General features: G+C 38.3%; 1 protein-coding gene across 2 annotated transcripts in view; it reads right to left on the minus strand.

Annotated features, from left to right (window-relative positions):
* The window catches only part of ALMS1 (ALMS1 centrosome and basal body associated protein), a 195,129-nt gene that overhangs the window by 36,090 nt on the left and 133,271 nt on the right, over window positions 1–25,768 (minus strand). Inside the window, exons 14-17 of one of the 2 annotated variants that reach the window (XM_045979270.1) lie at window positions 21,785–21,955; window positions 18,348–18,485; window positions 14,027–14,173; window positions 869–2,031 (exon numbers count right to left, since the gene is read on the minus strand). In XM_045979270.1, the coding sequence (XP_045835226.1) occupies window positions 869–2,031; window positions 14,027–14,173; window positions 18,348–18,485; window positions 21,785–21,955 (1,619 nt within the window). Of the gene's footprint in view, window positions 1–868; window positions 2,032–14,026; window positions 14,198–18,347; window positions 18,486–21,784; window positions 21,956–25,768 lie in introns of both variants that reach the window. The other variant, XM_045979269.1, reaches the window with a different exon arrangement.

Consider the following 25,768-nt stretch of genomic DNA (forward strand, 5'->3'; position numbering starts at 1 on the left):
GACCGAACTCCCTAACCTAAGGTCATATTAACCTTATGGGTGTTGTTACCGAATCTCTTGTAAGGATGCTGTTGAAGACTGTTCTACACACCATGGTGCCTTCTTTACGAGGACAGATGAGGAAAATTTCTCTTAGGTCTTAAGAAATATCTGTAACGCTTTGGAATATTTAGTTTGTTTTCATATTACAGACTTACGTAATTGATCACAAAATTCTAGCAACACCAACTGCTAGAAAACAGAGTGAAAGTTGTGGCTTGCTTCTGGCAACCATATCCATAGGTATATTGATTGATTTCTCCTCTGGCTTCAACTTATCTTCCCATCACTACAAACCCTTCATTTATTTATTTTTAAGAATCATGTTGTAGCTCACCCTTCCCTGGCTTCAATTTAATTTTCTACCATTCTAAATCTTCATTTACTCAAAAAAATCATTACTGTATTACTTCTGTATTTATGTGAGTGTATATATGGGTATGTATGTATTTGTGTATGTGTTTAAAAGCACCTCAAAATTTCTTGAAAGACAGGGAGGAACAAATAAACAAAAAAAGCCAGGCACTATTGGTCGGAATGGAGATCATCCGACACTGGTGGTCCCCTGTGTCAGGGGTTTACTTTGCAGATTCTGAAGCATTTAGTAGCAAAGCCCTTCGTCCAAAGGGTAATTTGTAACTGAGTGTCGATGAAAAGAATGACAACTCACAATAGCACTGTACTACACTTTCTCACTCTTTTCCAGCTGGTAAGAAACGTTATAGTGAGGAAAGGGCAATTGGCTTTTTTTTCACCTGTGCGCAAAGCTTAACTAAAGAGTCCATGAAAAAGGCAGTCACATTGCCAGATGGAATTTGTAGCCATGTACCTGGAAGTGTTTCCTTCTGGTGTGCTCAGAAGTCATTTGGGGATGAGCCGTATTCAGTGCTTTCTTGTTCTTCTTGTTCCGCCTCTCAAAGAATCTCCTCTGATGGTCGGTGAGGCTGCTATATAATTTAATTCGCCTGGGTGACAGACAAACTCTTTCCTGGCCAAAAGCTTGGATCAGTCGGGCAGTATCAATGGTGGAAATAGAGCTGCTCCTCTCATGCAGAGTCACCTCTCTATCTGTTTGGGTCAACATATCTGATTCCACCGGAGAAGTGGTGGTGGAAACAATATTGGTGGGGGTGTCTGTGAGCAGCTCACTCTCCTCTGAGGGCCTAGAATCCGAAGAAGTGTTGTTTCTGTAATGAAAACCTGGCTGTTTTCTCAGGATATACTTATCAAATTTAATCTGTTCAATTTTAATCTGATTAGGTTTCCCAGCTTGGTGAGTAGAAAGCACCTTGCTTTTTTTAAGCTCTCCTGCAGTTTTATGGAATTTCTCTAGGCTCTTATACCGCTTCTTTTTCTGAAGCTTGTTTTTCTGCTGTTGCTGTCTACCACTCCATTCCTTAACATCTCGTTCTCCTCTGCTATCATCCGGTGTGCTTTCAGAGGTCCGGAGAGAGTATGTGATGGGATTCTGAAGAAGTTTAGCCAAACGATCAAGTCGTTCCACCAAGGATAGTTCTTTCCTGTCACTGAACTCAGGAGGTTTCTTTTGCCTCTGTCGCTCCTGATACTTGTTCCAGAGTTCATTCAAACTCACACTGTGCTGAGTTATTGGCTCTGGGGTAACCTTATGATCCTTTTTTTGATCATTAATTAGTTTGTCACTTTTTGGATAATCTCTAGCCTGACTTTTAGCAGTACGCATCACTTCATTTTCCAAGTTTACATTGATACTGAGGCTCTCTATTCTGGTATAATCTGCCTTTGTCTTTTCCACATTTTGGTGAGGTGAAGGAAGACGAGTGTGTTCTCTTTGTTTGTCTGGATGATGCTGAAAGAAATCTTTCCAAGAGTGTCTCATGAAAACACTCCTTCCTAAGGATTCATGGCAAAAATCTTGATCACTTGGTAGGTGCACTGGATGATGAAAGTAAAACTTGGCTGACCTGAAGACAGAATGGGTAGTATTTTCAAATTCGGAAAGACATCTGGACTCTGAAAAGGAGAAAGGAGAGGATTCTGAAAGACTTTCAAAATGTTTGCATTCCCTTTAGAAATGGTATTCACACTTAATTCTCTAGATACCGAACAAAGACCTAAGGAAAGAACAGTTTTATATAAAGTTTCAGGAAATTAACTGCCTCCACAAAGGATTCTAGCCATACGTCTATGGGCCAGACTGACAGAATAAACTTCAAGGGACTAAGGGTCAAAAGACTGGGATTCTAGGTTAGAATCTGCCACAGACTGGCTGTGTGACCTTAGGAAGGCAGTTTAGTTCTCTGGATTGTAACAGCAACTGCTGTGCATTCACTACCTGCTACATGCAGAGTATTATGATATGTTCTCTGTATCTGTCTTTTTGCTTTTAATTCAATTTTATTGATAAAACTGAGAGAGAGGTACTGTTAACCTTATTTTCAGTTAAGAAATCTGAGACTTGGGGCGCCTGGGTGGCTCAGTGGGTTAAAGCCTCTGCCTTCAGCTCAGGTCATGATCCCAGGGTCCTGGGATCAAGCCCCACATCGGTCTCTCTGCTCAGCAGGGAGCCTGTTTCCTCCTCTCTCTCCCTGCCTGCCTCTCTGACTAGTTGCAATCTGTCTATCAAATAAATAAATAAAATCTTAAAAAAAAAAAAGAAATCTGAGACTTCATTTTCATCATCAGTAATTAAATAGGTGGGATTAAAAAAAACCTCTTCATGTGTCTTAGAGGCTTTTAAAATTCCTTTCTCTGAAACATTTTTATGTTTCCTCCCAATTTTTTTTTATTGTGGTAAAATACACCCAACATAAAATTTACTATCTTCATCTCCAATTTTTGACAGTCATTATTCTATAGCAAAACAGGCATTTTTAGATATAAGAACATCTTACAATTATAAACCCTAACTGGAAACACTAATATACACCTTTCTGGAGTTCCTAGTCATGTGGGGAAACAAAGACAGATATGCAACAAATAACAACTGTGACTATGGGATCCTTTTCGCCCACAGTATAGGTTATTGGCAACCAGAATTTTCATTACTCTGAGAATCCCTAAGACAATTTCCCCAGACTATAATAAGATAGACGGATCTGTTTTTATAGCTAAAGTATAAAAACACTCTCAAACCTCCCAACAAATAAAAGTCCAGGGCCAGACAGCTTCCACTGGTAAACTCTACTAAACATTTAAAGAATACAAAATCTTCTCAAAGTCTTCCAAAAAGTACGAGAGGAGGGAACTCATTTTATGAGACCACTATTACCCTGACCCCAGACAAAGGCACTACAAGAAAAGAAAATTACAAGCTAATATTCCTAATGAGCCCAGGAGCAAAAATCTTCAACAATATATAAAATTCAACAATATATAAAAAGGATCATACATCATCATCAAGTGGGATTTATTGCAGGGATTCAAGGATGGTTCGATATCCACAGTCAATGTGATACACCAAGTTAACAAAAAGGAGGATAAAAATAATATATCATCTCAAGAGATGCACAAAAAGTATTTGAGAAAATTCAATACCTATTTACAACAAAAACTCTCAAGAAATAGGTATAAAAGGAATTGACATCAACATGATATAAGTCATAAATGACAAGACCATAACTGACATTATACTCAATGGAAAAAAACTGAAAGCTTTTCCCTTAAGATCAGGAACAAGACAAGGATACCTACTCTTGCCACTTTTATTCAATATACTACTAGAAGTCCTGGCCAGAGTAATTAGGGGAAAAAGAAAAAAAAGGCAGTCATTCCTGTCTTCTTCCAATCTGTTCTTCAAACAGTAATCTTCAAAAATGTAAATTAGACCTATCATTTTCTATTTAACAACTTTCTCTTACTCTTAGAACAAAACTCAAACTCCTTAACAAGGTGTACAGGTATCTCACCATGCATTACTATCCTTCTTGATAATTATATTCCAATTATGCTGGCCTTTCCCCTTGTTTCATTAAGTAGCATGAGCAAAGGCATAAAAGCAGGAAGCATTAAGCAAATAGTTGAGTGTAAACATTCCGTTTATGTGGTTATACAATTTGCAAAGTAAAGGCAGTAGATAAAATAAGGTAGGAAAAGTTACTTGGGACCAAAAGAACAGAGAGCCCAGAAATAAGTTTACTCAAATATGATAAACTGATCTTCAATAAGAGTGCTTAGAATACCCAGAGGGGAAAGAACAGCCTCTTGAACAAGTGGTGTTAGAAAACTAGATATCTGTAGGCAAAAGAATGAAATGGACCCTGACCTTATGTCATACACAAAAATCAACTCAAGGGGTGCCTGGGTGGCTCAGCTGGTTAGGCGTCTGCCTTCAGCTAAGGTCATGATCTCAGGGTTCTGGGATTGAGCCCAACGTCAGGCTCCCTGCTCAGCAGGGAGTCAGTGTGCTTCTCATTCTTCCTCTGTCCCTTCCCCTGCTCATGCTCTCTCTCTTTCCCAAATAAATAAATCTTAAAAAATCAACTCAAAATGGAGTACAGACTTACATGTAAGACCTGTAACTATAAAAATCCAAAAAGAAAACAAAGGGGAAAAGCTTCATGACACTGATCTCGGGAATGATTTCATGGATATGACCCCAGAAGCACAGGTAACAAAAACAAAAATAAACAAGTGGAACTACCTCAAAATAAAAAGGTTCACCTTGCCTATTCACTACTATAGGATGTATACGCTAGAAAGAAAAGTAACCTCTTACAAACCATTATCAAACCCATCTAATTTTCCACTGATATGATACTAATGTGAAGTTTATGTTCAAATTTTAGCAATTTTCCCCAAACTGTTCTTTGTAGTAATTTTTCTCCCTGGGCTAGAGTCCAATGTAGGATCATGACTACATTTAGCTGCCATATCTCTTTAGTATCCTTTAATCTAGAATAGTTCCTCAGCTTTTGTCCTTCACAACACCTACATTTTTGAAGAGGACTGACCAGTTATTTGTTGAATATCCTTCAATTTGAGTCCTTCAATTTGAGTTTCTGTGAGTTTCACTGTGATTAAAGTTACGCATTTTGAACAGTTCTATAGGAGTGATGTGTCCTAAGTACATCGCATGTGAAGTACTTAATTTCAACGTTTCTTATTACTGGTGGATGTTAATTTTGATGTCCAAAGTTCTCTACTGTAAAGGTTAACTTTTTTCCCTTTGAAATTAATGAGCAACGTGGGAAGATATTATGGGATATCTTGAGGCTGAATAAATACACTTCTGCCCCGTAAGTTTTCACTCACTGGTTTTATCATCCACTGATGATTCTTGCTTAAATCTATTATTACTATGAAGATTTTCTAACTGTATTTTTTCTCCTATGTTTAGTTGGCACTGTACTATAAAAAGCAGCCTCCCGAACCATAAGAGACTATGGACTCTGAAAAACAACCTGAGGGTTTTGAAGAGGCGGGGGTGGGAGGTTGGGAACCAGGTGGTGGGTAATAGGGAGGGCACGTATTGCATGGAGCACTGGGTGTTGTGCAAAAACAATGAATACTGTTACGCTGAAAAAATAAATAAATTAATTAAAACAAAAAAACAAACAAAAAACCAGATGGTTACCAAAAGGGAGGAGAGGAAGGATGAGTCAACTAAGTGATGGAGATTAAGAGTACACCTATCTTGATGAGCACTGACTAATGTATAGGATTGTTGTATTACCATATTATATACCTGAAACTAATTTAATACTAAATGTTAACTAAAATAGAACTAATTTTTAAAAAATGGCATAGGTGGGGTACCTGGGTGGCTAAGTCAGTTAAGTATTTGCCTTTGGCTTAGATTGTGATCCTGGGGTCCTGCGATCGAGACCCTCCCCTCTGCTGCTCCCCCCTGCTTGTGCTTTCTCTTGCACTTGTTGTCAAATAAATAAAATCTTTAAAAAAAAAAAAGCAGCCTCCCCTTTTCTTATTATCTAATAATATTTCTTATTATTATCTAATGAATAATGAATCTTATCTGTTTTAAAATCCATACGGATGCATGAGTTTATTTATATTATTTTTAATTATGTTCAGTTAGCCAACATATAGTGCATCATTAGTTGTTGATGTAGTGTTTAACGATTCACTGTGTACTACACCCAGTGCTCATCACAACACGCCCGATTTTTTTTATTACACGTGAGTTTTTTAAACCTTTTGATTTAGAATAGTTTAGTCTCAGAAAAACTGTGAAGACAATACAAATACTTTTCTATAATTCATGCCCAGTTTCTTCTATTATTAACACCTTCCATCAATATAGCATGTTTTTTACATTTAATGAACCAATAAAGATGCATTGTTATTAACCAAGGTCTACACACTATCTGATTTTCTTAGTTTATACCTCATGTTCTTTTTCTGTTCCATGATCCCATACAGAAATATTGCATTACATTTAGTTACCATATCTCCTTACGTTATTCTGGTCTGTGACAGTTCCCCAGATTCTTCTTGTTTTTCATGGCCCTGACAGTTTTGAGAAGTACTGATCAAATATTTCATAGAATGTTCATTTGGGTTTTTGATGATTTTCTCAAAACGAGGCTGGCATCATACATTTTGGGGAGGAAGACTTTAAAGTGCCATTCTTATCACATATTAAGGGTACATACCATCAGCATGACTTACCACTGTTGGTGTTAACTTTTGACTACCTGGCTGAGGGTAGTGTTTGTCAGGGTTCTTCACTATAAACTTACTCTCTTTCCCCTTCCTATGCCAAACTCTGGGAAGGATTTTACTTTGAGCAATCCATTCATAAAGAGGAAGGAGTTATGCTCTGTCTCCTTCAGGGTGGAGTGTCTACATACTCCATACATATTCAGACATTTGGAATTCCGTACCGAATTGTCTATTTGCTCCCAATATTTATTTATTTATTTAATCTTTTATATATATTAATATGGACTCATAAAAAAAGGATAAAAATAACTGAAACTAAAGGCTGGTTCTTACAAAAGAGTAACAAAATATTTGCCCTTTGGTTATAATTCAATATTAGTATATTGCTCAACCTGTGGCAACTTTCGTCACTGGCAGGTCTTTAACTTGGCCCTTGCGTCCCCTTGGCATACTTATCATCGTCAGGTTTTCTAACTTTCCAGCACTAAAGACGCTCCTGGCTCTTCTCTATTTTTTGCTCTAACTGTAGAATCAGCCCATTTTCCTAGGAGCCTGAAAATATGTTTTTGTGGGTCTCATTTCTGCTTTTTATTTTTACTTTTTATGCTTTTTCACTCATGATGCTTATGAGTTTGGTATTTGGGGGAATATTTTGAGGCCCCAGTTGAAATTTCTTCAGAGAGATCAGCTTCAGCCTTCAGGCATATGAGTTGGCACTACCAAGCTGGGCCATTTTAAATAAAATTCTGGGCTGGAGAATTTTCAGATAACATGTAGTCCATTGCACCAATAAATTGTACCAATGCAAAAAGTTGGTCTGCAGTTACAAAATTCAGGATAAATTTGCCACTGCCTTCTTTCCCTGAACCCATTACCAAGGTTGAGACCAGCAAACTTCCTTGTTTTATTCTTTTGCACGGAGTGTTTATTTCTTATTTATTCTTTTACTTAGATTGCAGCCTACTAGAAACCCAAGAAGGACTTTTCCACTATCAGTGTGCCCTAAGTTCTATATTTTGTTCCCGACTTCATGTAGACATTAAAAATAAATCCCAGGGCAACACTCTCAGGTCTCCTCTCTCTTTGAGAGCTTTGTACCATTGCTCAATAAACTTTACTATCACTTAATAAACTGCTTTGTTGCTTACCACAAAGCAAAAAGAAAAATAAACTGCTTTGTTGCTCACCACAAAAAAAAAAAAAAAAAAAGAAAGAAAAAGATCTACAGAACTCAGATGAAACCCTTAGGGTGACAATCTGCTTTAGTGCTTAATTATCTCTACGGTGGGTTCCTGCTTTCACTCTACTTTTGGGACCTGAAGATGTTTAACTGCCATGTCAACTCCAATAAGGGTTAGAAAATAGTTTTGGGGGATGCTTGGGTGGCTCAGTGGGTTAAGTGTCTGCCTTCAGCTCAGGTCATGATCCCAGGGTCTTGGAATTGAATTCCACATCAGGTTCCCTGCTCAGTGAGGGGCCTGCTTCAGCCTGCTGCTTCCCCTACTTGTGCTCTCTCTCTTTCTGACAAATAAAATCTGAGTGAGGAGTCTGATGCAGGGCTTGATCCCATGACCCCTGGGTCAAGATCTGAACAGAAACCACAAGTTGGGAGACTTAACCAACTGAGCCACCCAGGTGCCCCAGGTACAGCTATATCTTAGGAAAATTTATGGTTGTAAATGCCTATAACAAGAAAGCAGAAAGATCTCAAGTAAAAAAAACCCTAAACTTCCACCTTAAGCATTAGAAAAAGGGCACACTAAAACTAAGGCAAACAGAAGGAAGGAAATTATAAAGGTCAGAGTAGACATTAATGAGATAGAGAATAAAAAAGGCCAAAAACAATCGAAACCAAAGGCTGGTTCTCAAAGGAGATTACAAAATAGACAAACTTCAACTGGATTAACCAAGGGAAAAAACTAAGAAGACTCATATAAAAAATGAAATAGAGGACCAATTTATTACTGATAAATATAAAACTAATGTCAGCATTCTAGATCTAGAAAGTGATCAGGGAGCCCGATGCGGGGCTCAGTTCCATGAGATCATGACCTGAGTTGAAGGCAGTACCAGCTGACCGACTCAGGCACTGCTGACATTCTGTCTTAAACACTGAGTGTGGTTTTAGCTGTGGATTTTTCATAGATGCCCTTTACCAGATTGAGGAAGTTCCCGTCTATTCCTAGTTTGTTGAATGTCTTTATCAAGAAAGCGGGGGAAGGAGGTTGGATTTTGTTAAATGCTTTTTCTGTGCCTTTGAGATGATCAAGTGAGTTTGTGTTTTAGTTTGTTGACTGATTTTTGGATATTGAGCCAATCTTGTATTTGTGGGATAAATCTCACTTGGCAAAGGTATATAATAGTTTTTATGTGTTATTAGATGTGAGTTTGCTGGTATTTTATTGAGGCTTTTTGTGTCCATATTCATAAGAGATCTCAGTCTAATTTCTTGTCATGTCTTTGTTGAATTTTATTATCAGGGTAACACTAGCCTTATAAAACGAATTGAGAAGTGTTCCCTTCTCTTTATTTTTTAGAAGAACTTATAAAAAATTAGTTTTAATTCTTTAAATGTTGGTAGAATTCAAGGGTGAAGCTGTCTGGGCCTGGACTTTCCTTTGTGGGTAATTTATAATTTTTTTAATTTTAATTTTTAAAAAAGATTTTATTTATTTATTTGACAGACAGAGATCACAAGTAGGCAGAGAAGCAGGCAGAGAGAGAGGAGGAAGTTTTTGTGTGGATATATGTTGTCATTTCTTTGGGTATATACCTAGGAGTAGAATTGCTGGGTTATATGGTAATTTTAAATTTAATCATTTAATGAACTCTCAGACAGTTTGTCAAAGTTGCTGCATTATTTTACATTCCCACGTGCAGTATATGAGGATTCCAGTTTCTCAACAACCTCAGTAACACTTATTATCTGACTTTTTAAAAAGATTTATTTGAGAGCGCGAGCAACTGTGGGGAGGAAGTGCAGAAAGAGAGGGAGAGAAAATCTCAAGTTGAGTGTGGAGCCTGATTCGGGGCTTGATCCCACAACCCTGAGATCACAACCTGAGCCAAAACCAAGAGTTGGATGCTTAACTGACTGCACTCCCCGAGTGCTCCCTGACTTTTTTTATGGTACCTATTCTAGTGGGTATCAACTGGTATATCATTTTGCTGTTGCTTTCTTTATTTCTTTGTCAGCGAGAAAGGGAGAGAAAGATAGTGAGCAAGCACAAGCTCCAGGCAGAGGGAAAAGCAGACTTCCCACATAGCAAGAAGCCTGATGCAGGGTTCGATCCCAGGACCCAGGAATCATGACCTGAGCTGAAGGCAGACACTTAACTGACTGTGCCACTGGGGTGCCCTCTCAAGATTTTTTAAAGCATTCAAACATTTATACGGATCTATTTAGATCACCCTCATTATTTGCATTATTCTCAGATATATATTTAACTATGCTTTTTATAAACAATTTCATTTCTATGATCTCTCATTAAGTAAGCATGGGTATTCAGCTTCTCTACTATTATTCTGTAGTGTCCATTTCTCCTTGAAGGTTCTCTATAGAGTTTTGTTAGTTTATGGTCTGTTCTGCATTCCTCCCATCCCCAAGCAATGTTCTCTCTTCCCACTTAAAAACCTTTTCATTTTCATTTTATACATATTTTTATGCTAATTCATGGTTGAAGACATATGTGTTATAGCCTCACAGTGGATTGCAAATCAGTGTCAAAATATTCCTCCTTGATTACTGCAACACTTGGGTGTTGTCTATATTAATATCATGTCTCCAAATTTCTTTTTGATATGACTCTAGTTTTCCTTTTACTTTCAACGATTCTGAGTCACTTTATTTCTAATGCGTCTGCTATATAGCATGGAACTGAGTTTGTTTTTAACCCAATCTGAGTTTTTTTTTATTGATGAATTTATTCCATAAATATATATAGCATTGTTTTGGTGTTTTTTCTTTCTAGTAGGTCCCGCAGCAAGTGTGGAGCATGATGTGGGGCCCAAACTCTCAACCATGATATCAAGACCTGAGCTGAGATCAAGGGTTGGAGGCTTAACCAACTGAGTTGCCCAGGTGCCCCAATGTTTACATAATCTCATATGTTCTCCATTCTCTATTTTATAGTATTTTTTCCTTTTCAGATCTCATTTATTTATTTGGGGGGGGGGAAAGAGAGACAGAACACAAGCAGGGGGAGGGAAGAGGGAGCCAGATGTGAGGCTTGACCCAGGTCCCTGGGATCAGAACCTCGGCTGAAGGCAGACACTTAAGTGACTGAGCCACCCAGGCACCCGTATTTTTTCTTTTGTTACAAATTTACTTTTTTCTTTTCCCTTCCCTTTACTCCTATCTTTTTTCTAAATATTTCAGATGTTTTATATTTTAATTTTTTTAGTTTAATTCTTTTAGAAATAACTTCTATAATTTAAAATACTATAACTTACACATGTATTTCTTGATTTGTCAACTTAAAAGATGAAAATAGTTCACATATATTTCTTTTATGCTGCCTTTCTTCTTTCTGCCTGTCTCCTTGCTGATTTTTCATTTTGGTTTTTTTTTCGCCTTGCTTCTTCTGTGTCAGTACAGTGTGCTCTTTCTCTTTGAAGTTCAGTACTATTACCAATGTATGTCTGGGTGTTGATTACTATATACAAATTTTTCTCTAGGACTGGGGTATGTCCTTTTAAATTACAGGTTCAGTTTTCCTTAGATATCTTATTATTTTTTGTTGTCTTCTTTAGAGACACTAACAGTTATCACTATGTTAGACTTCCACTGTCATTCCTCAAATTATTTTTTCCAATTGCTTTCATTTCCTTTTCCTGTTACAATTCTTCTCCTTCAATTTGTTCTCTGATCCCCTAAATCTCTTTACCTCTTGTTATTATCTAAACTCTATTTAACACATTTCATGTCTTCTGTAATTATTCATGGCACAAAACATTCAGGAAAAACTTTCCTGTCTTATAGAATATGTTTTTACAGCTTGTAGTTCCACCTTTCTTTTCCAAGTTATGTCTCTGACATTACCCATTGCTGAGCTTCAATTTTGTTTTTTCACCTTATTCATTTTTTTTTTATTGTGGTAAAAAACATCCAACATTAAATTTACCATCTTAAACATTTTTAAGTACAGTTCAGTAGTGTTAAGTATATTCACACTGTGTGCCACAGAATTCTAGAACATCTTCATCTTGCAACATTAAACACCATATCCACTAAACACCAATTCTCCCTCCGCCCTCCCTACCAGCCCTGTGCAAATACTTTTCTGTTTCTAAAATTCTGACTACTTTAGATACATACTTCATAGACATGAAATACACAATATTGTCCTTTTTTGACTGGCTTATTTCACTTAGCACAATGTCTGTGAGTTCATCTATGTTGTAGCATGTGAGAGGAATGCCTTCATTTTTAAGGTTACACAATATTCTACTGGATGTATGTATCTCATTTTCTTTATCCATTCATCTGTTGATGGACATTTGGGTTGTTTCCGTAACGTGATTAATTATAAATAATGCTGTGATGAATATAAGTATGCACATATCTCTGGGATGTTGGTTTGAATTATTTTGAATACAAACCCAGAAGTGGGATTGCTGAGTCATGGTAATTCTATTTCAAATTCTTTGAGGAACCATGATACTATTTTCCACAATGGCTGCAACATTTTATATTCACACCAACAGTGCATAAGGGTTCTAATTTCTTTGCATTGTTGGGACAATTGTTACTTTCTGTTCTTTTTGCTTACATCCTAATGGGGTATGGAGTGGCATCTCATTGTGGTTTGTGATTTGCATTTCTCTGATGATTAGTGATTTCAAGCATCTTTATGTATGTTTGATGGCTAGTCATAAATCTTCTTAGGAAAACTGTCCATTCAAGTCCTTTGCCCATTTTTAAATTGGGTTTCTTTATTGTTGAATTATAGAAGTTCCATGTATAATCTGGATATTAACCAATTACCATGATTTGCAAATATTTTCTCCCCATTCCCTAGGCTGCCTTTTCATCCTGTTGTGTCCTCTAAGGCAGTTTTCAATTCTGAGTAGTATAATTTATTTATGTTTGCTTTTGTTGACTGCGCTTTTGGTGTCAAATCTAAGAAATCCTTGCCAAATCAAATGTCATGAAGCTTTTTCCCTTGTTTTCTTCTAAAAGTTTTTTAATTTAGCGGTTATACTTGATCTTTCATCCATTTTGAGTTAATTTTTGTATATGGTAAAAAGCAAGAGTTCAACTTCATTCCTTTGCAGGTGGATGCCCAGTTTTCTGACACCATTTGTTGAAGTGTACTTTCTCCACTGTGTAGTCTTGGCACCCTGTGGAGAATCATTTATCTTATCTATTATCTGATCTATAGATCTTGATGGGAAGTAGCTGCAACTGGACTATACTCAAAATACAAATAGGAATAGATCAGCTCTTTGACTTCTTTCCTTATCTAGGTATGTTCTATCTTCCCCTAAGAGGTAAAGTTTGACACCTAGGTAGTAATGACTTACTTCTTCTTCTTTTTTCTTTTTTTAAGATTTTATTTATTTATATGAGAGAGAGAGAGAGCACCCGGGCAAGCACAAGAAAGGGAGGGGCAGAGGGAGAAGCAGACTCCCTGCTGAGCAGGGAGCCTGATGCAGGACTCGATCCCAGGACTCCAGGATCATGACCTGGGCCAAAGGCAGTTGCTTAACCAACTGAGCCACCCAGGCACCCAGTAACGACTTATGTTCTATATGTTCTTTTATGTTAGAAATAGGGGGCCATGGGTAAACATGGCCTTTTACTTGGCTTTTACTATTTTTAAGTTTGTATTGAGGCTCTTTTAGTCTTTATCACAGTCTTCTGAAATGCCTTCAGATTGTAGGATTTCCCGTTTTAGTACTGAGACATGATACTTCTATTATTATCAGCCTTAAGTATTTACTTTTAATCCTGTTTCTAAGTTCACAAATCTTTTCCCAGAGGTTACAATTATTTTACATAATAAAGTGATTTGCATGAGAAAGCAGAAAAAAAAGAAAAACGGATCTCTATTTAAATTGTGAGGCAACGTTATCATCAGAATAAAATGGGGAAGAGCCTGGGTGACTCAGTCAGTTGAGCATCTGACTCTTGCTTTTGGATTGGGTCATGATCTCAGGGTCCTGGGATTGAGCTCACATTGGGCTCCACGTTCAGTGGGGAATCTGTTTGAGGATTCTCACCTTCCTCTGCTCCCACTCACTCTCACTCTCTCAAATAAATAAATCTTAAAAAAAAAAAAAGGAATAAAATGGAAACACACAGACACAGACCTTGTCTTTCTCTTTCACTCTGTCACTCCCTTTGTACTCTCCTCCCACCCCCCTGCCCCAATCCCATTACCTGCAATATCTATCTGGAAGGATTCTTTTTCTTTTGTCCAGGCTTCCTTAGGAAGTGTTCCCTTAGTATGGATCTCCTCTTTCTGTTTAATGTCTTCAGTGTCTGGTAGACTTTCAGTCTTTGTGTCTTGCAGTGGCGCTGAGTGCTCTGCAACAGCAACACCACCAGAACCTGAGAGAGGTAAATTAACACAGTAGCCAGACAAGAGGTTGACAAAAAGTATTTTAAAATACCTCTCAAGCACCTAACAGGTGAAAGGCACTGTTACTGGTACTGACGAAAAAAATAAATAAAAATGCCATTTAGAAATGTGTTTAGAAACTATTATTCCAAATTGGAGTTAAAAAATATACAAAAACATGGAGCGCCTGGGTGACTCTTAATTTCAGCTCAGGTCAGGATCTCAGGCTTGAGGGACTGAGCCCCACGCTGGGCTCCATGCTCAGCTGGGGAGTCTGCTTAAAAATTCTCTCCCTCAGCACCCCCTCAATCTCACGTGCATGCATACACTTCTCTCTAAAATAAATAAATTAAAAATATACAAAAACAGATGTCATACAAAGTAAAAGAATTACTGCCTAAGAGAAAGAAGTATATGCACTCAAAAAGGGATAAACTACTTCTAGCTCAGAGGACCATGAAAGAATTCTAGAGTAAAGTAACAACTGATTTGGGTGTTAGAGGATAGCTAAACTGGGGGGCACCTGGGTGGCTCAGTCGGTTTAGCGGCTGCTTTCGGCTCAGGTCATGATCCCAGGATCCTGGGACTGAGCCCTGCTTCAGGCTCCCTGCTCGGCAGAGAGCCTGCTTCTCCCTCCCCTCTGCCTGCCTATCTACCTACTTGTGCTCTGTCAAACAAATAAAAAATCTTAAAAAAAAAAGAAGAAGATAGCTAAATGGGATACACACTGAGACAGAAAGATGAAAGGCATTTTAGGCAAAGGTCACTGCATATGAAAACAAGAGAGTTAGGAAAGCAAATGAACATAGAAGAAATAGAGCGAGTGTATTTTTTGGTTTATTTGAGTACAGAATTTATAAGGAAAAAAGGTACCTAAAAAGTTGTGTGGAAGCTGATCTTCCTGTTCTGAAAGGCTGTACTAAAAGAGTTTAGATTTTATTCTTAAGGGCACTGAAAACTTTCTGGTTATGAGATTAACAGGATCTGTTACTAGAACATTCATTTAGCAACAGCAAAAAGGGGGGTAAAATTTTGAAATGTTGCCCAGAATACAACATAACTTGTGAAAACAAGCAATACACACAAAAAAGAAGTGGCTAATTATGCTCCAAAATGTTTCTATTTATAATATTGTCAGAGACTACCAGCTGTTCTCTGAAATCCATTTTCCTTTCCTCTAAAATAAACCCCTGACAACAGACAGGCGGAGGGGATCTTGTGTCCTTCAAATTCCTCTCAGTGAGTTCTTCATGAGCACAAAAGCTCGTTACCAGCCATTAACAAGTTCAGAATCTGAAGCAGAAGCAATTACAGGCAACCAGTGTCCCTAGTCCTATCCTAGGCCACTGAATAATGCCCCAAAGAGCAACCCCAGCCATCAGCCCTTGGAAATAATTCTTAAAAAGGAACTTGTGTCAAAACAGTAAAATGAAGAATCAACAAAACAAAACAAAAACAAAAACAATCAGTTCTGGAAGATTCCAATTTGGTCGGCTGCTGGGTTAAAGCAATTTTGATGTTTATATGGGGAGAGAAAAAGCAAATGTATCCTAGCTCTTAAAGTCTCTCTTAAAGCTCAACTGGAGAAAGAAAGAGATAAGTATCAGCTGAGAAGCAGAAATCCAATCCCACCTTAGACATCCAAATATTTTCGGACTGTATGGTTACTTCGATGATGCCACTAGTTTACCCAATTCTAAACTATGATCCTCTTGACCTGTCTAAGGAGAACTTCACAAACTGTCAGTCTGATGAGAAGAGGACTGCTACTCTTCTATAACAGGACTGGCAAATGCCCTGTCTTACTGTCATTCAAAGAGAGTTATTCATAGAGACATTAAGCCAGAGAACCCGCTTCTTGAATCAACTAGAGAGTTTAGGATTACAGATTTTGGGGAGCTGGTTTATGTCCTCATCCTCTAGAACCACCCACTTACTGCAGCACCCTGGACCACTTGCCCCCTGAGATGATTAAGGGCCGAATGCATGCTGAGAAGTCAATCGCTGGAGCCTTGGTGTTCTTTATTATAAATTTCTAGTTGGGAAGACTCCTTCTGACGCAAGCATATACCAAGATACCTATAAAATATATCCTAGATTGAATTCCTATTCTCTGACTTTGTATAAGAGGGAGCCAGGAACTTCTTTCCAAAACAGCTGAAACATAACCCTAACCGAAGGCTGATTCTCAAAGAAATGCCAGAACACCCCCGGATCACAGCAAACTCATCAAAATCATTTAGCTGGCAAAAAAGGCAAAGATTTGGGGTGCCTGGGTGGCTCAGTGGGTTAATCCTCTGCCTTCGGCTCAGGCCATGTTCTCAGGGTCCTGGGATCAAGTCCCATATCGGACTCTCTACTCAGCAGGGAGCCTGCTTCCTTTCTCTCTCTCTCTCTCTCTCTCTCTCTCTCTCTCTCTCTCGCCTGCCTCTCTGCCTGCCCTTCTGCCTACTTGTGATCTCTTGTCTGTGAAATAAATAAAATCTAAAAAAAAAAAAAAAAGGCAAAGATTCAACTTTGAAGATGAATCTTGTAGGGAGGGGCACATGGCTGGCTCAGTCAGTAGATCATGCAACTCTTGATCTCAGGGTTTTAAGTTCCAGCTGCACACTGGGCTTATGTATAATCTGTCAGGAACAGGTTACTGACACTTCCTTACTGCTGTCTGCCTACAATCTAAAGCACTACAGAGTTGTGTTTTTTGTTTTACTGAGCAGGCAGTACTTTGGTCTCCCTACTCAGAAATCCAATCCCACCTTAGACATCCAAGTATTCACTTCAGTAGACAAGATACTCTGAAATGAAAGAAGCCACAGCCTCCTGCTAAACTTCACTTTCATAATCTGGAGACAAAGTTCGACTGCAGCCACCCCACAGCCTGTTCTGAGTACGGTGTCCTCGTGGAAGATGGAGCCGGGGCTCAACTGGGGTTTGCTCCAACTTGATCAGTTAAAGAGCCAGGCAATACCTTCCAAGTAACTAAAAGCGTGTATTACCTACTGGGTGGCCAGGCTTGGTAAAGCTGTCAGAATGAACATGTGATTCGTTCTTTCACATGCAAAAATGAAGACTTTTGTATTAAAAAAAAAAAAAACAGAACCTTGACTTCACTGGGCATATGGTTATCAGAATAAAAACTATATTTCCCAGCCTTCAGGCAACATAGCTTGGTATGAACATGTGACTAAGTCTGGCCAATAGAATGGAAGGGGAATGGTACATGTAACTTTTGGGAAGTATTTAAAGAAGGAATATACTTTTTTCTTTCCCTTTCTTCCTTTGTGCTGGCTGGAATACAGGCCTAATGACTACTGCAGGAGAATGGAGGCTAAAAATGTTGGAGCAACAGGAGAGAAAGAGCTTTATTCCTTGATACACTGAAGTCTACACCTGGATTTTTACAAGAAAGAGAAATAATTTCCTGTCTTAAGACAATGTTACTTTGTTTTTATTTTCACCTCTCAGAGCCAAAACAAATCCTAACTTTTTTTTTAACAAATCCTTTAACACATTATCATAGTCATTTTTAATCAGCATAATCCACACTGAAGTAAATTAACTGGATAGGTACTTAAGAAGCAAACAAGCTGAATTCCTAGAGAAAAAGGTTTATGTACAACAATAGTATTTTTTTTTAAAAGATTTTATTTATTTATTTGACAGAGATAGATCACAAGTTGGCAGAGAGGCAGGCAGAGAGAGAGAGGGAAGCAGGCTCCCTGCTGAGCAGAGAGCCCGATGCGGGACTCGATCCCAGGACCCCGAGATCATGACCTGAGCCGAAGGCAGCCGCTTAACCCACTGAGCCACCCAGGTGCCCCTGTACAACAATAGTATTAAAGAGTAAGCATCTTGTGGAACTGAATCGTTTTATCAGTAAAGTCCATTATGTGAATTTCTGGCAATGAGATTAACTTGTGTAGTATAGTCACAAAGTTGTACAGAAATGTCTTGAAGAGCTTTAAAAATGTTAATTTTACCTGCCAATCTATACCAAAAAATTGCAGCTAATATTCTATTTCACATATGAGCAAGACAGTGAAAGGTTGAAGACAGTAAGGGAACAGAGAATACTTTTCTGTTTCTACTCATTTTAGAAGGCCAGAAGAAAATAATATACAGATAATCCAGTTCAGTTACCTTCAGTGGTTTTCTGCAAGGGTTCTTTTTCTTCAGGTTGGGCAGCCTGAGTCACTGCATTTTTATTGTAGATCTCCTTTTTCTGTCTTTTATCTGAAATGTCCTCATCCCCAATGATGGAAACTTGAACTTGGGCATCTGGAATAATGACATCACACAATTCCACAGAGAAGGAAAGGACAATAAACACAATAGGCAAGTAACTGCCACCCCCCTCAAAAAAGTCTAAACAAACCCCCAAACCTCTTTATATAGTAAGAAAAAAAAGCATCTCCTAGGCCTCATCACAGCTTTTAAGTTGTGACAATTATGGATTTTCCACAAATATGGACAATTATGGATCTCACTGGAAACCTCTTCCTATTTTTCTGTGTACAATGATGGTTTAAATAAAATACTACTTTATTTTTTAATTTAAATTCAGTTAATTAACATATAATGTATTACTGATTTCAGAGGTACAGGCCTGTGATTCTTCAGTCTTATATAATATTTAGTGCTCATTACATCACATGCCCTTCTTAATGACCATCACCCAATTATCCCCTCCCCCACCCCCTAACCCCCTCCAACAACCCTCAGTTTGTTTCCTATGATTTAAGAGTCTCTTATGGCTTATCTCCCTCTCTAGTTTCATCTTGCTGTATTTTCTCCTCTCTTCTCCTATGATCCTCTGTTTTGTTTCTTAAATTCCACATACAAGATATAAGATAATATGATAACTGTCTTTCTCTGACTTATTTCGCTTAGCATAATACCCTCTAGTTCCACCCACGTTGTTGCAAATGGCAAGATTTCATTATTTTAATGGCTGAGTAATATTTCATTCTCTCTCTATGTACCACATCTTCTTTATCCATTCATCTGTTGATGGACATCTGGAATCTTTCCACAGTTTGGCTATTGTGGACACTGTTGCTATAAACACTGGAGTGCAGGTGCCCCTTCGGATCACTACATTTATATCTTTTTTTTTTTTTTAAGATTTTATTTATTTATTTAACAGAGAGAGAGCACAAGCAGGCAGAGTGGCAAGCAGAGGGAGAGAGAGAAGCAGGCTCCCCACTGAGCAAGGAGCCAGATGTGGGACTTGATCCCAGGACTCTGGGTTCATGACCTGAACCGAAACAGCTGCTTAACGGACTGAGCCACCCAGGTGTCCCTTTACATTTGTACCTTCGGGGTAAATACCCAGTAGTGCAATTGCTGGGTCGTAGGGTAGCTCTATTTTCAACTTTTTGAGGAACCTCCATGCTGTTTTCCAGAGTGGCCGCACCAGCTTGCATTCCCACCAACAGTGTGTGTGGGGGGGATCTCCTTTCTCTGCATCCTCGCCAGCATCTGTCATTTCCTGACTTGTTAATTCTAGCCTAACATACCACTGTTCTTTAAATGAAATCTGTTCTTCACTGGTTTGACACAACAGTTAAAAAAAAAAAAAACCAATTGTCTTTTTCAAAGTAAAAAAGGGATGTGAACAACTCTTTTGAGTTCTTTGGTTTATTCAAAGTTTTTGTCACTTATTGAGCCAATTTTGATATTTCATATCATCCTAGAAAAGCTTCTGTACCATCAAAATTTTATGTATAATACTCTTATGACTTCAAAAACCTCCTGAAATTATATCCTTTTAAAATGCTTTATATTTTCTGCTTTCTTTCTGTTTTTCTTGGTCATATTTGCTAGAGACTTATCTATCTTATTGGCTTTTTAAAAAAAATCAGCTCTTTTCTTTCTTATTTGAGAAAACTCAAGTGTAAAATAATATGTTACTAAGTATATTAAAAAGTCACCAATAAAGCAACTAGGATAACAGTTAACAATGGTTATGTTTTACAATGAGTCAAAAAGAGGTTCAGCTCATTGCTAAGTATGAATATTTTTCAACAAAGAAATCAGAAAAGCAATAGAGATTACTAAAGATATAATATAATGTGTCTATCAAAGAGCTTAAGAAATAAAACACTGCAGATATGATTCCCTGTGTAAAGACTCAGAGATGCTATTCTCTGTCTTTTCAGTAGCAACTTTCATGCCAAATTTAGAGTTTATCAATTCCAAGGATGTTTCTGAATTTTTTTTGCTTTATTGCACGTATTAATCAACAATAGTACCCAGACTGAACAAGGAGCTATCCTATGCTTTAAAAATTGCCCTGGAATCAGCAGCACCTATTTAGCTAACGGCCATGCACAGGAACTAAAAACAGTAAATGGAATAAAGCAACATAGGCAACTGGAGTCTCCCTTTTTTTTTTTTTTTAAGATTTTATTTATTTATTTGACAGACAGAGATCACAAGTAGGCAGAGAGGCAAGCCGAGAGAGAGGGGGGAAGAGGCTCCCCAGTGAGCAGAGAGCCTGATGTGGGGCTCAATCCCAGGACCCTGGGATTATGACCCAAGCCGAAGACATAGGCTTTAACCCACTGAGCCACCCAAGTGCCCTTGGAGTCTCCCTTTAATAAATAAAACCATGTGTCAACTAGGGAAGTCCAATGTCAGGGACCCAGAGGAAAAAATATCAAGCAGGTATCTAAAGATTAAAAAGTTTCATATAACAGTGGGACCTGTATCTGGGGATAGGTTTGAAAGCTCAAATACCCATAGTGACCAGACAGATAATGGTGGATGAATGAAGCAGACTGGCTCTGAGAAGTGTGGGCACTTGAAGCAAACACAAGAATGTACATCTTCTCTGCAGGGAAGACCCATGCGTCAGGGGCAGGTGATTACTATCATGGAGGAATGCAAGGTCAGTGCAACCAGATATTCTGATTTTCAAGGGAAGTCCAAAATCTTATTTTCAAATGTTGGCACCAAAATGAAAAGAAAATTTAAAATACCATGTGAACCATATACTTTCTTGCAAAATCCAATCTACGAAAATATTAGTTTGTACCATCAGATAAATTTATGAAGCAAATTTAATCAAGATTTTCTACAGATTTGTTTCTAAAACATACCTGACTAGATATTATTTCATGTCAAAAGTTGCAGTATATTTTATTTCCCACAGTGAAAATGAGTAAGTCTAAGAAATCTGTGAAGTATTTTATTTATTTTTTATTTTTATTTTTTTTTTTTTTTTTAGATTTTATTTATTTATTTGACAGAGAGAGATCACAAGTAGACAGAGAGGCAGGCAGAGAGAGAGAGAGGGAAGCAGGCTCGCCGCTGAGCAGAGAGCCCGATGCGGGACTCGATCCCAGGACCCTGAGATCATGACCTGAGCCGAAAGCAGCGGCTTAACCCACTGAGCCACCCAGGCGCCCAGAAATCTGTGAAGTATTTTAAAAGACTTTATAAATATTTTACCTTCTTGTTTACACCCAATGAAATAGCTAAGAGAAAAGTTTGTATAACACCAGAAATAACATTCTCACTTAGAATAACCGGGGAAAAAAAGGCCACAAAATATACAAAGCCAATTCAGTTACCTGCATTATCTTTCTGAGGAGGTTTTGCCCCCAGTGGCAAGGTTGTCTTAGCTACCGCCCTCTTACTGTAGATCCCCTCTTTATGTTTAAGGTTTTCAGTGACTGGCAGGTCGTCATCCCTCGTGCCTAGCACCTCCGCCGGGAAGTCTGGAGCAATGGCATCATTGGATCCTACAGAAAAGTGGGAAAGTAGTACAATTAATACCAGTTGAAGTTGAAGAAAGACAAAAAGTTTACCTCTTACACTGCTTCGATTAAAAAGGTACGACAATAGGAGTGTTGTAATGTGACCAGAAGGCGATGTCAGTCAAAGTGAAGCTATCAGACGTGTATAATAAACTGTAACAATACACAGTGGAGAAGCTAATGACAGAAAATATAGAGTATCAGCTCAGAAGAAAGACAATTTCCAGTTCAGGAAGGTTTTAAAAGAAAGGAGAATACAGACTGTAACTTGGAAAATAAGCAGGTTTTTTTAAGTATGCAGAGGAAGTCAGACATTTTAGGAAGAGGTGACGCATGAGCAAAGACAAGGAAGCAGGAAAGCAAAAAGTATGTAAGAACAGCAGCCACTTTGTGGTCAGGCCAGATCATAGAACACATTAAAGAAAGTGGTGGAAAATATTAAAAAATAATTGGGGCAAAATTCGGCAGAGCATGGAATCCCAAGCTATAGAGCACAGATTTTATTGTACATGAAATGTAACATCATTAAAAAATTTTTAATAAAGGGAAAATATAATCAGCCATGTTCTGGAAAGATTAATCTGATAATAATACAAGATACAAAACACTGAAAGAAAAGTAATATGATAAAGAAATACAAGATTGGAAAGTAATTTTACCTTCTTTTGAAACACATTTCAATATTCCTATGTCCACTGGTAAGAAAAGTTTATCCATGCCATAAAAAAGAGGTGAAGAATAGATGCTGAAAAAGCATTTGACAAAGTACAGCATCCCTTCCTGATCAAAACTCTTCAAAGTGTAGGGACAGAGGGCACATACCTCAATATTATCAAAGCCATCTATGAAAAACCCACCGCAAATATCATTCTCAATGGAGAAAAACTGAAAGCTTTTCCGTTAAGGTCAGGAACATGGCAGGGACGTCCATTATCACCACTGCTATTCAACATAGTACTAGAAGTCCTAGCCTCAGCAATCAGACAACAAAAAGAAATTAAAGGCATCCAAATCGGCAAAGAAGTCAAACTTTCACTCTTTGCAGATGATATGATACTATATGTGGAAAACCCAAAAGACTCCACTCCAAAACTGCTAGAACTTGTACAGGAATTCAGTGAAGTGTCAGGATATAAAATCAATGCACAGAAATCAGTTGCATTTTTCTACACCAACAAGAAGACAGAAGAAAGAGAAATTAAGGAGTCAATCCCATTTACAATTGCACCCAAAACTATAAGATACCTAGGAATAAACCTAACCAAAGAGGCTAGGAATCTATATGCAGAAAACTATAAAGTACTTATGAAAGAAATTGAGGAAGACACAACGAAATGGAAAAGTGTTCCATGCTCCTGGATTGGAAGAATAAATATTGTGAAAATGTCCATGCTACCTAAAGCAATCTACACATTTAATGCAATCCCTATCAAAACACCATCCATTTTTTTCAAAGAAATGGAACAAATAATCCTAAAATTTATATGGAACCAGAAAAGACCTCAAATAGCCAATGGAATATTGAAAAAGAAAGCCAAAGTTGGTGGCATCACAATTCCGGACTTCAAGCTCTATTACAAAGCTGTCATCATCAAGACAGCATGGTACTGGCACAAAAACAGACACATAGATCAGTGGAACAGAATAGAGAGCCCAGAAATCGACCCTCAACTCTATGGTCAACTAATCTTTGACAAAGCAGGAAAGAATGTCCAATGGAAAAAAGACAGCCTCTTCAATAAATGGTGCTGGGAAAATTGGACAGCCACATGCAGAAAAATGAAATTGGACCACTTCCTTACAACACACACAAAAATAGACTCAAAATGGATGAAGGACCTCAATGTGAGAAAGGAATCCATCAAAATCCTTGAGGAGAATGCAGGCAGCAACCTCTTCGACCTCAGCCGCAGCAACATCTTCCTAGGAACATCGGCAAAGGCAAGGGAAGCAAGGGCAAAAATGAACTATTGGGATTTCATCAAGATCAAAAGCTTTTGCACAGCAAAGGAAACAGTTAACAAAACCAAAAGACAACTGACAGAATGGGAGAAGATATTTGCAAACGACATATCAGATAAAGGGCTAGTATCCAAAATCTATAAGGAACTTAGCAAACTCAACACCCAAAGAACAAACAATCCAATCAAGAAATGGGCAGAGGACATGAACAGACATTTCTGCAAAGAAGACATCCAGAGGGCCAACAGACACATGAAAAAGTGTTCCACATCCCTCGGCATCAGGGAAATACAAATCAAAACCACAATGAGATATCACCTCACACCAGTCAGAATGGCTAAAAGTAACAAGTCAGGAAATGAGAGATGCTGGCGAGGATGCGGAGAAAGGGGAACCCTCCTCCACTGTTGGTGGGAATGCAAGCTGGTGCAACCACTCTGGAAAACAGCATGGAGGTTCCTCAAAATGTTGAAAATAGAACTACCCTATGACCCAGCAATTGCACTACTGGGTATTTACCCTAAAGATACAAACATAGTGATCTGAAGGGGCACGTGTACCTGAATGTTTATAGCAGCAATGTCTACAATAGCTAAACTATGGAAAGAACCTAGATGTCCATCAACAGATGAATGGATAAAGAAGATGTGGTATATACACACAATGGAATACTATGCAGCCATCAAAAGAAATGAAATCTTGCCGTTTGCGACGACGTGGATGGAACTAGAGGGTATCATGCTTAGTGAAATAAGTCCATCAGAGAAAGACAACTATCATATGATCTCCCTGATATGAGGACGTGGAGATGCAACATGGGAGGTTAGGGGATAGGAGAAGAATAAATGAAACGAAATGGGATTGGGAGGGAGACAAACCATAAGTGACTCTTAATCTCACAAAACAAACTGGGGGTTGCTGGGGGGAGGTGGGGTTGGGAGAGGGGGAGGGGGTTATGGACATTGGGGAGGGTATGTGCTATGGTGAGTGCTGTGAAGTGTGTAAACCTGGCGATTCACAGACCTGTACCCCTGGGGATAAAAATACATTATATATTTATTTAAAAAAAAAAAAAAAGAAAGGATGAATACCCAACTTTTGTAGCAACATGGACAGGACCGGAAGTGATTATGCTGAGTGAAATAAGTCAAGCAGAGAGAGTCAAGTATCATATGGTTTCACTTATTTGTGGAGCATAACAAATGACATGGAGGACATTGGGAGATGGAGAGGAGAAGGAAGTTGAGGGAAATTGGAAGGGGAGGCGAACCATAAGAGACTATGGACTCTGAAAAACAACCTGAGGGTTTTGAAGGGGCGGGGGTGGGAGGCTGGGGGAACCAGGTGGTGGGTAATAGGGAGGGCACGTATTGCATGGAGCACTGGGTGTTGTGCAAAAACAATGAATACTGTTAAGCTGAAAAAATAAATAAATTAATTAAAAAAAAAAAAGAGGTGAAGAACATTTCTGAGCACCTAAACTATGTATGGCAATAAAAGCTCAGTATCAGTCTCATTAGTACAACGCCAGTGTAGGTAAGTCATGAAGGACGTTTTTAGACAGATTGCAAGGATCCTACTAAGCCTGCTGGGTCATATGTACAGATTAAATTAGGCTTTTTGTCAGTTGCTGTGGCATCACTTTCTCTTATTTGCTCCCTATCTCTCTGGCAAACTCTTAGTATCTCTCCTTCTACCAAATCTTTCAGTGCAGGAGCTCCTCCAGGGGTCAGAACTCTTGACTTCCTGAGTGGACTCATCAATTACCAATGGGATTGAACACTATCTGTCTATATGCTGATGACCAAAAATACATATCTGTGGCTGAGATCTTTC

The sequence above is a fragment of the Meles meles genome, chromosome 15 (assembly GCF_922984935.1).
Source record: "Meles meles chromosome 15, mMelMel3.1 paternal haplotype, whole genome shotgun sequence".
In the NCBI taxonomy this organism is placed as follows: Eukaryota; Metazoa; Chordata; class Mammalia; order Carnivora; family Mustelidae; genus Meles; species Meles meles.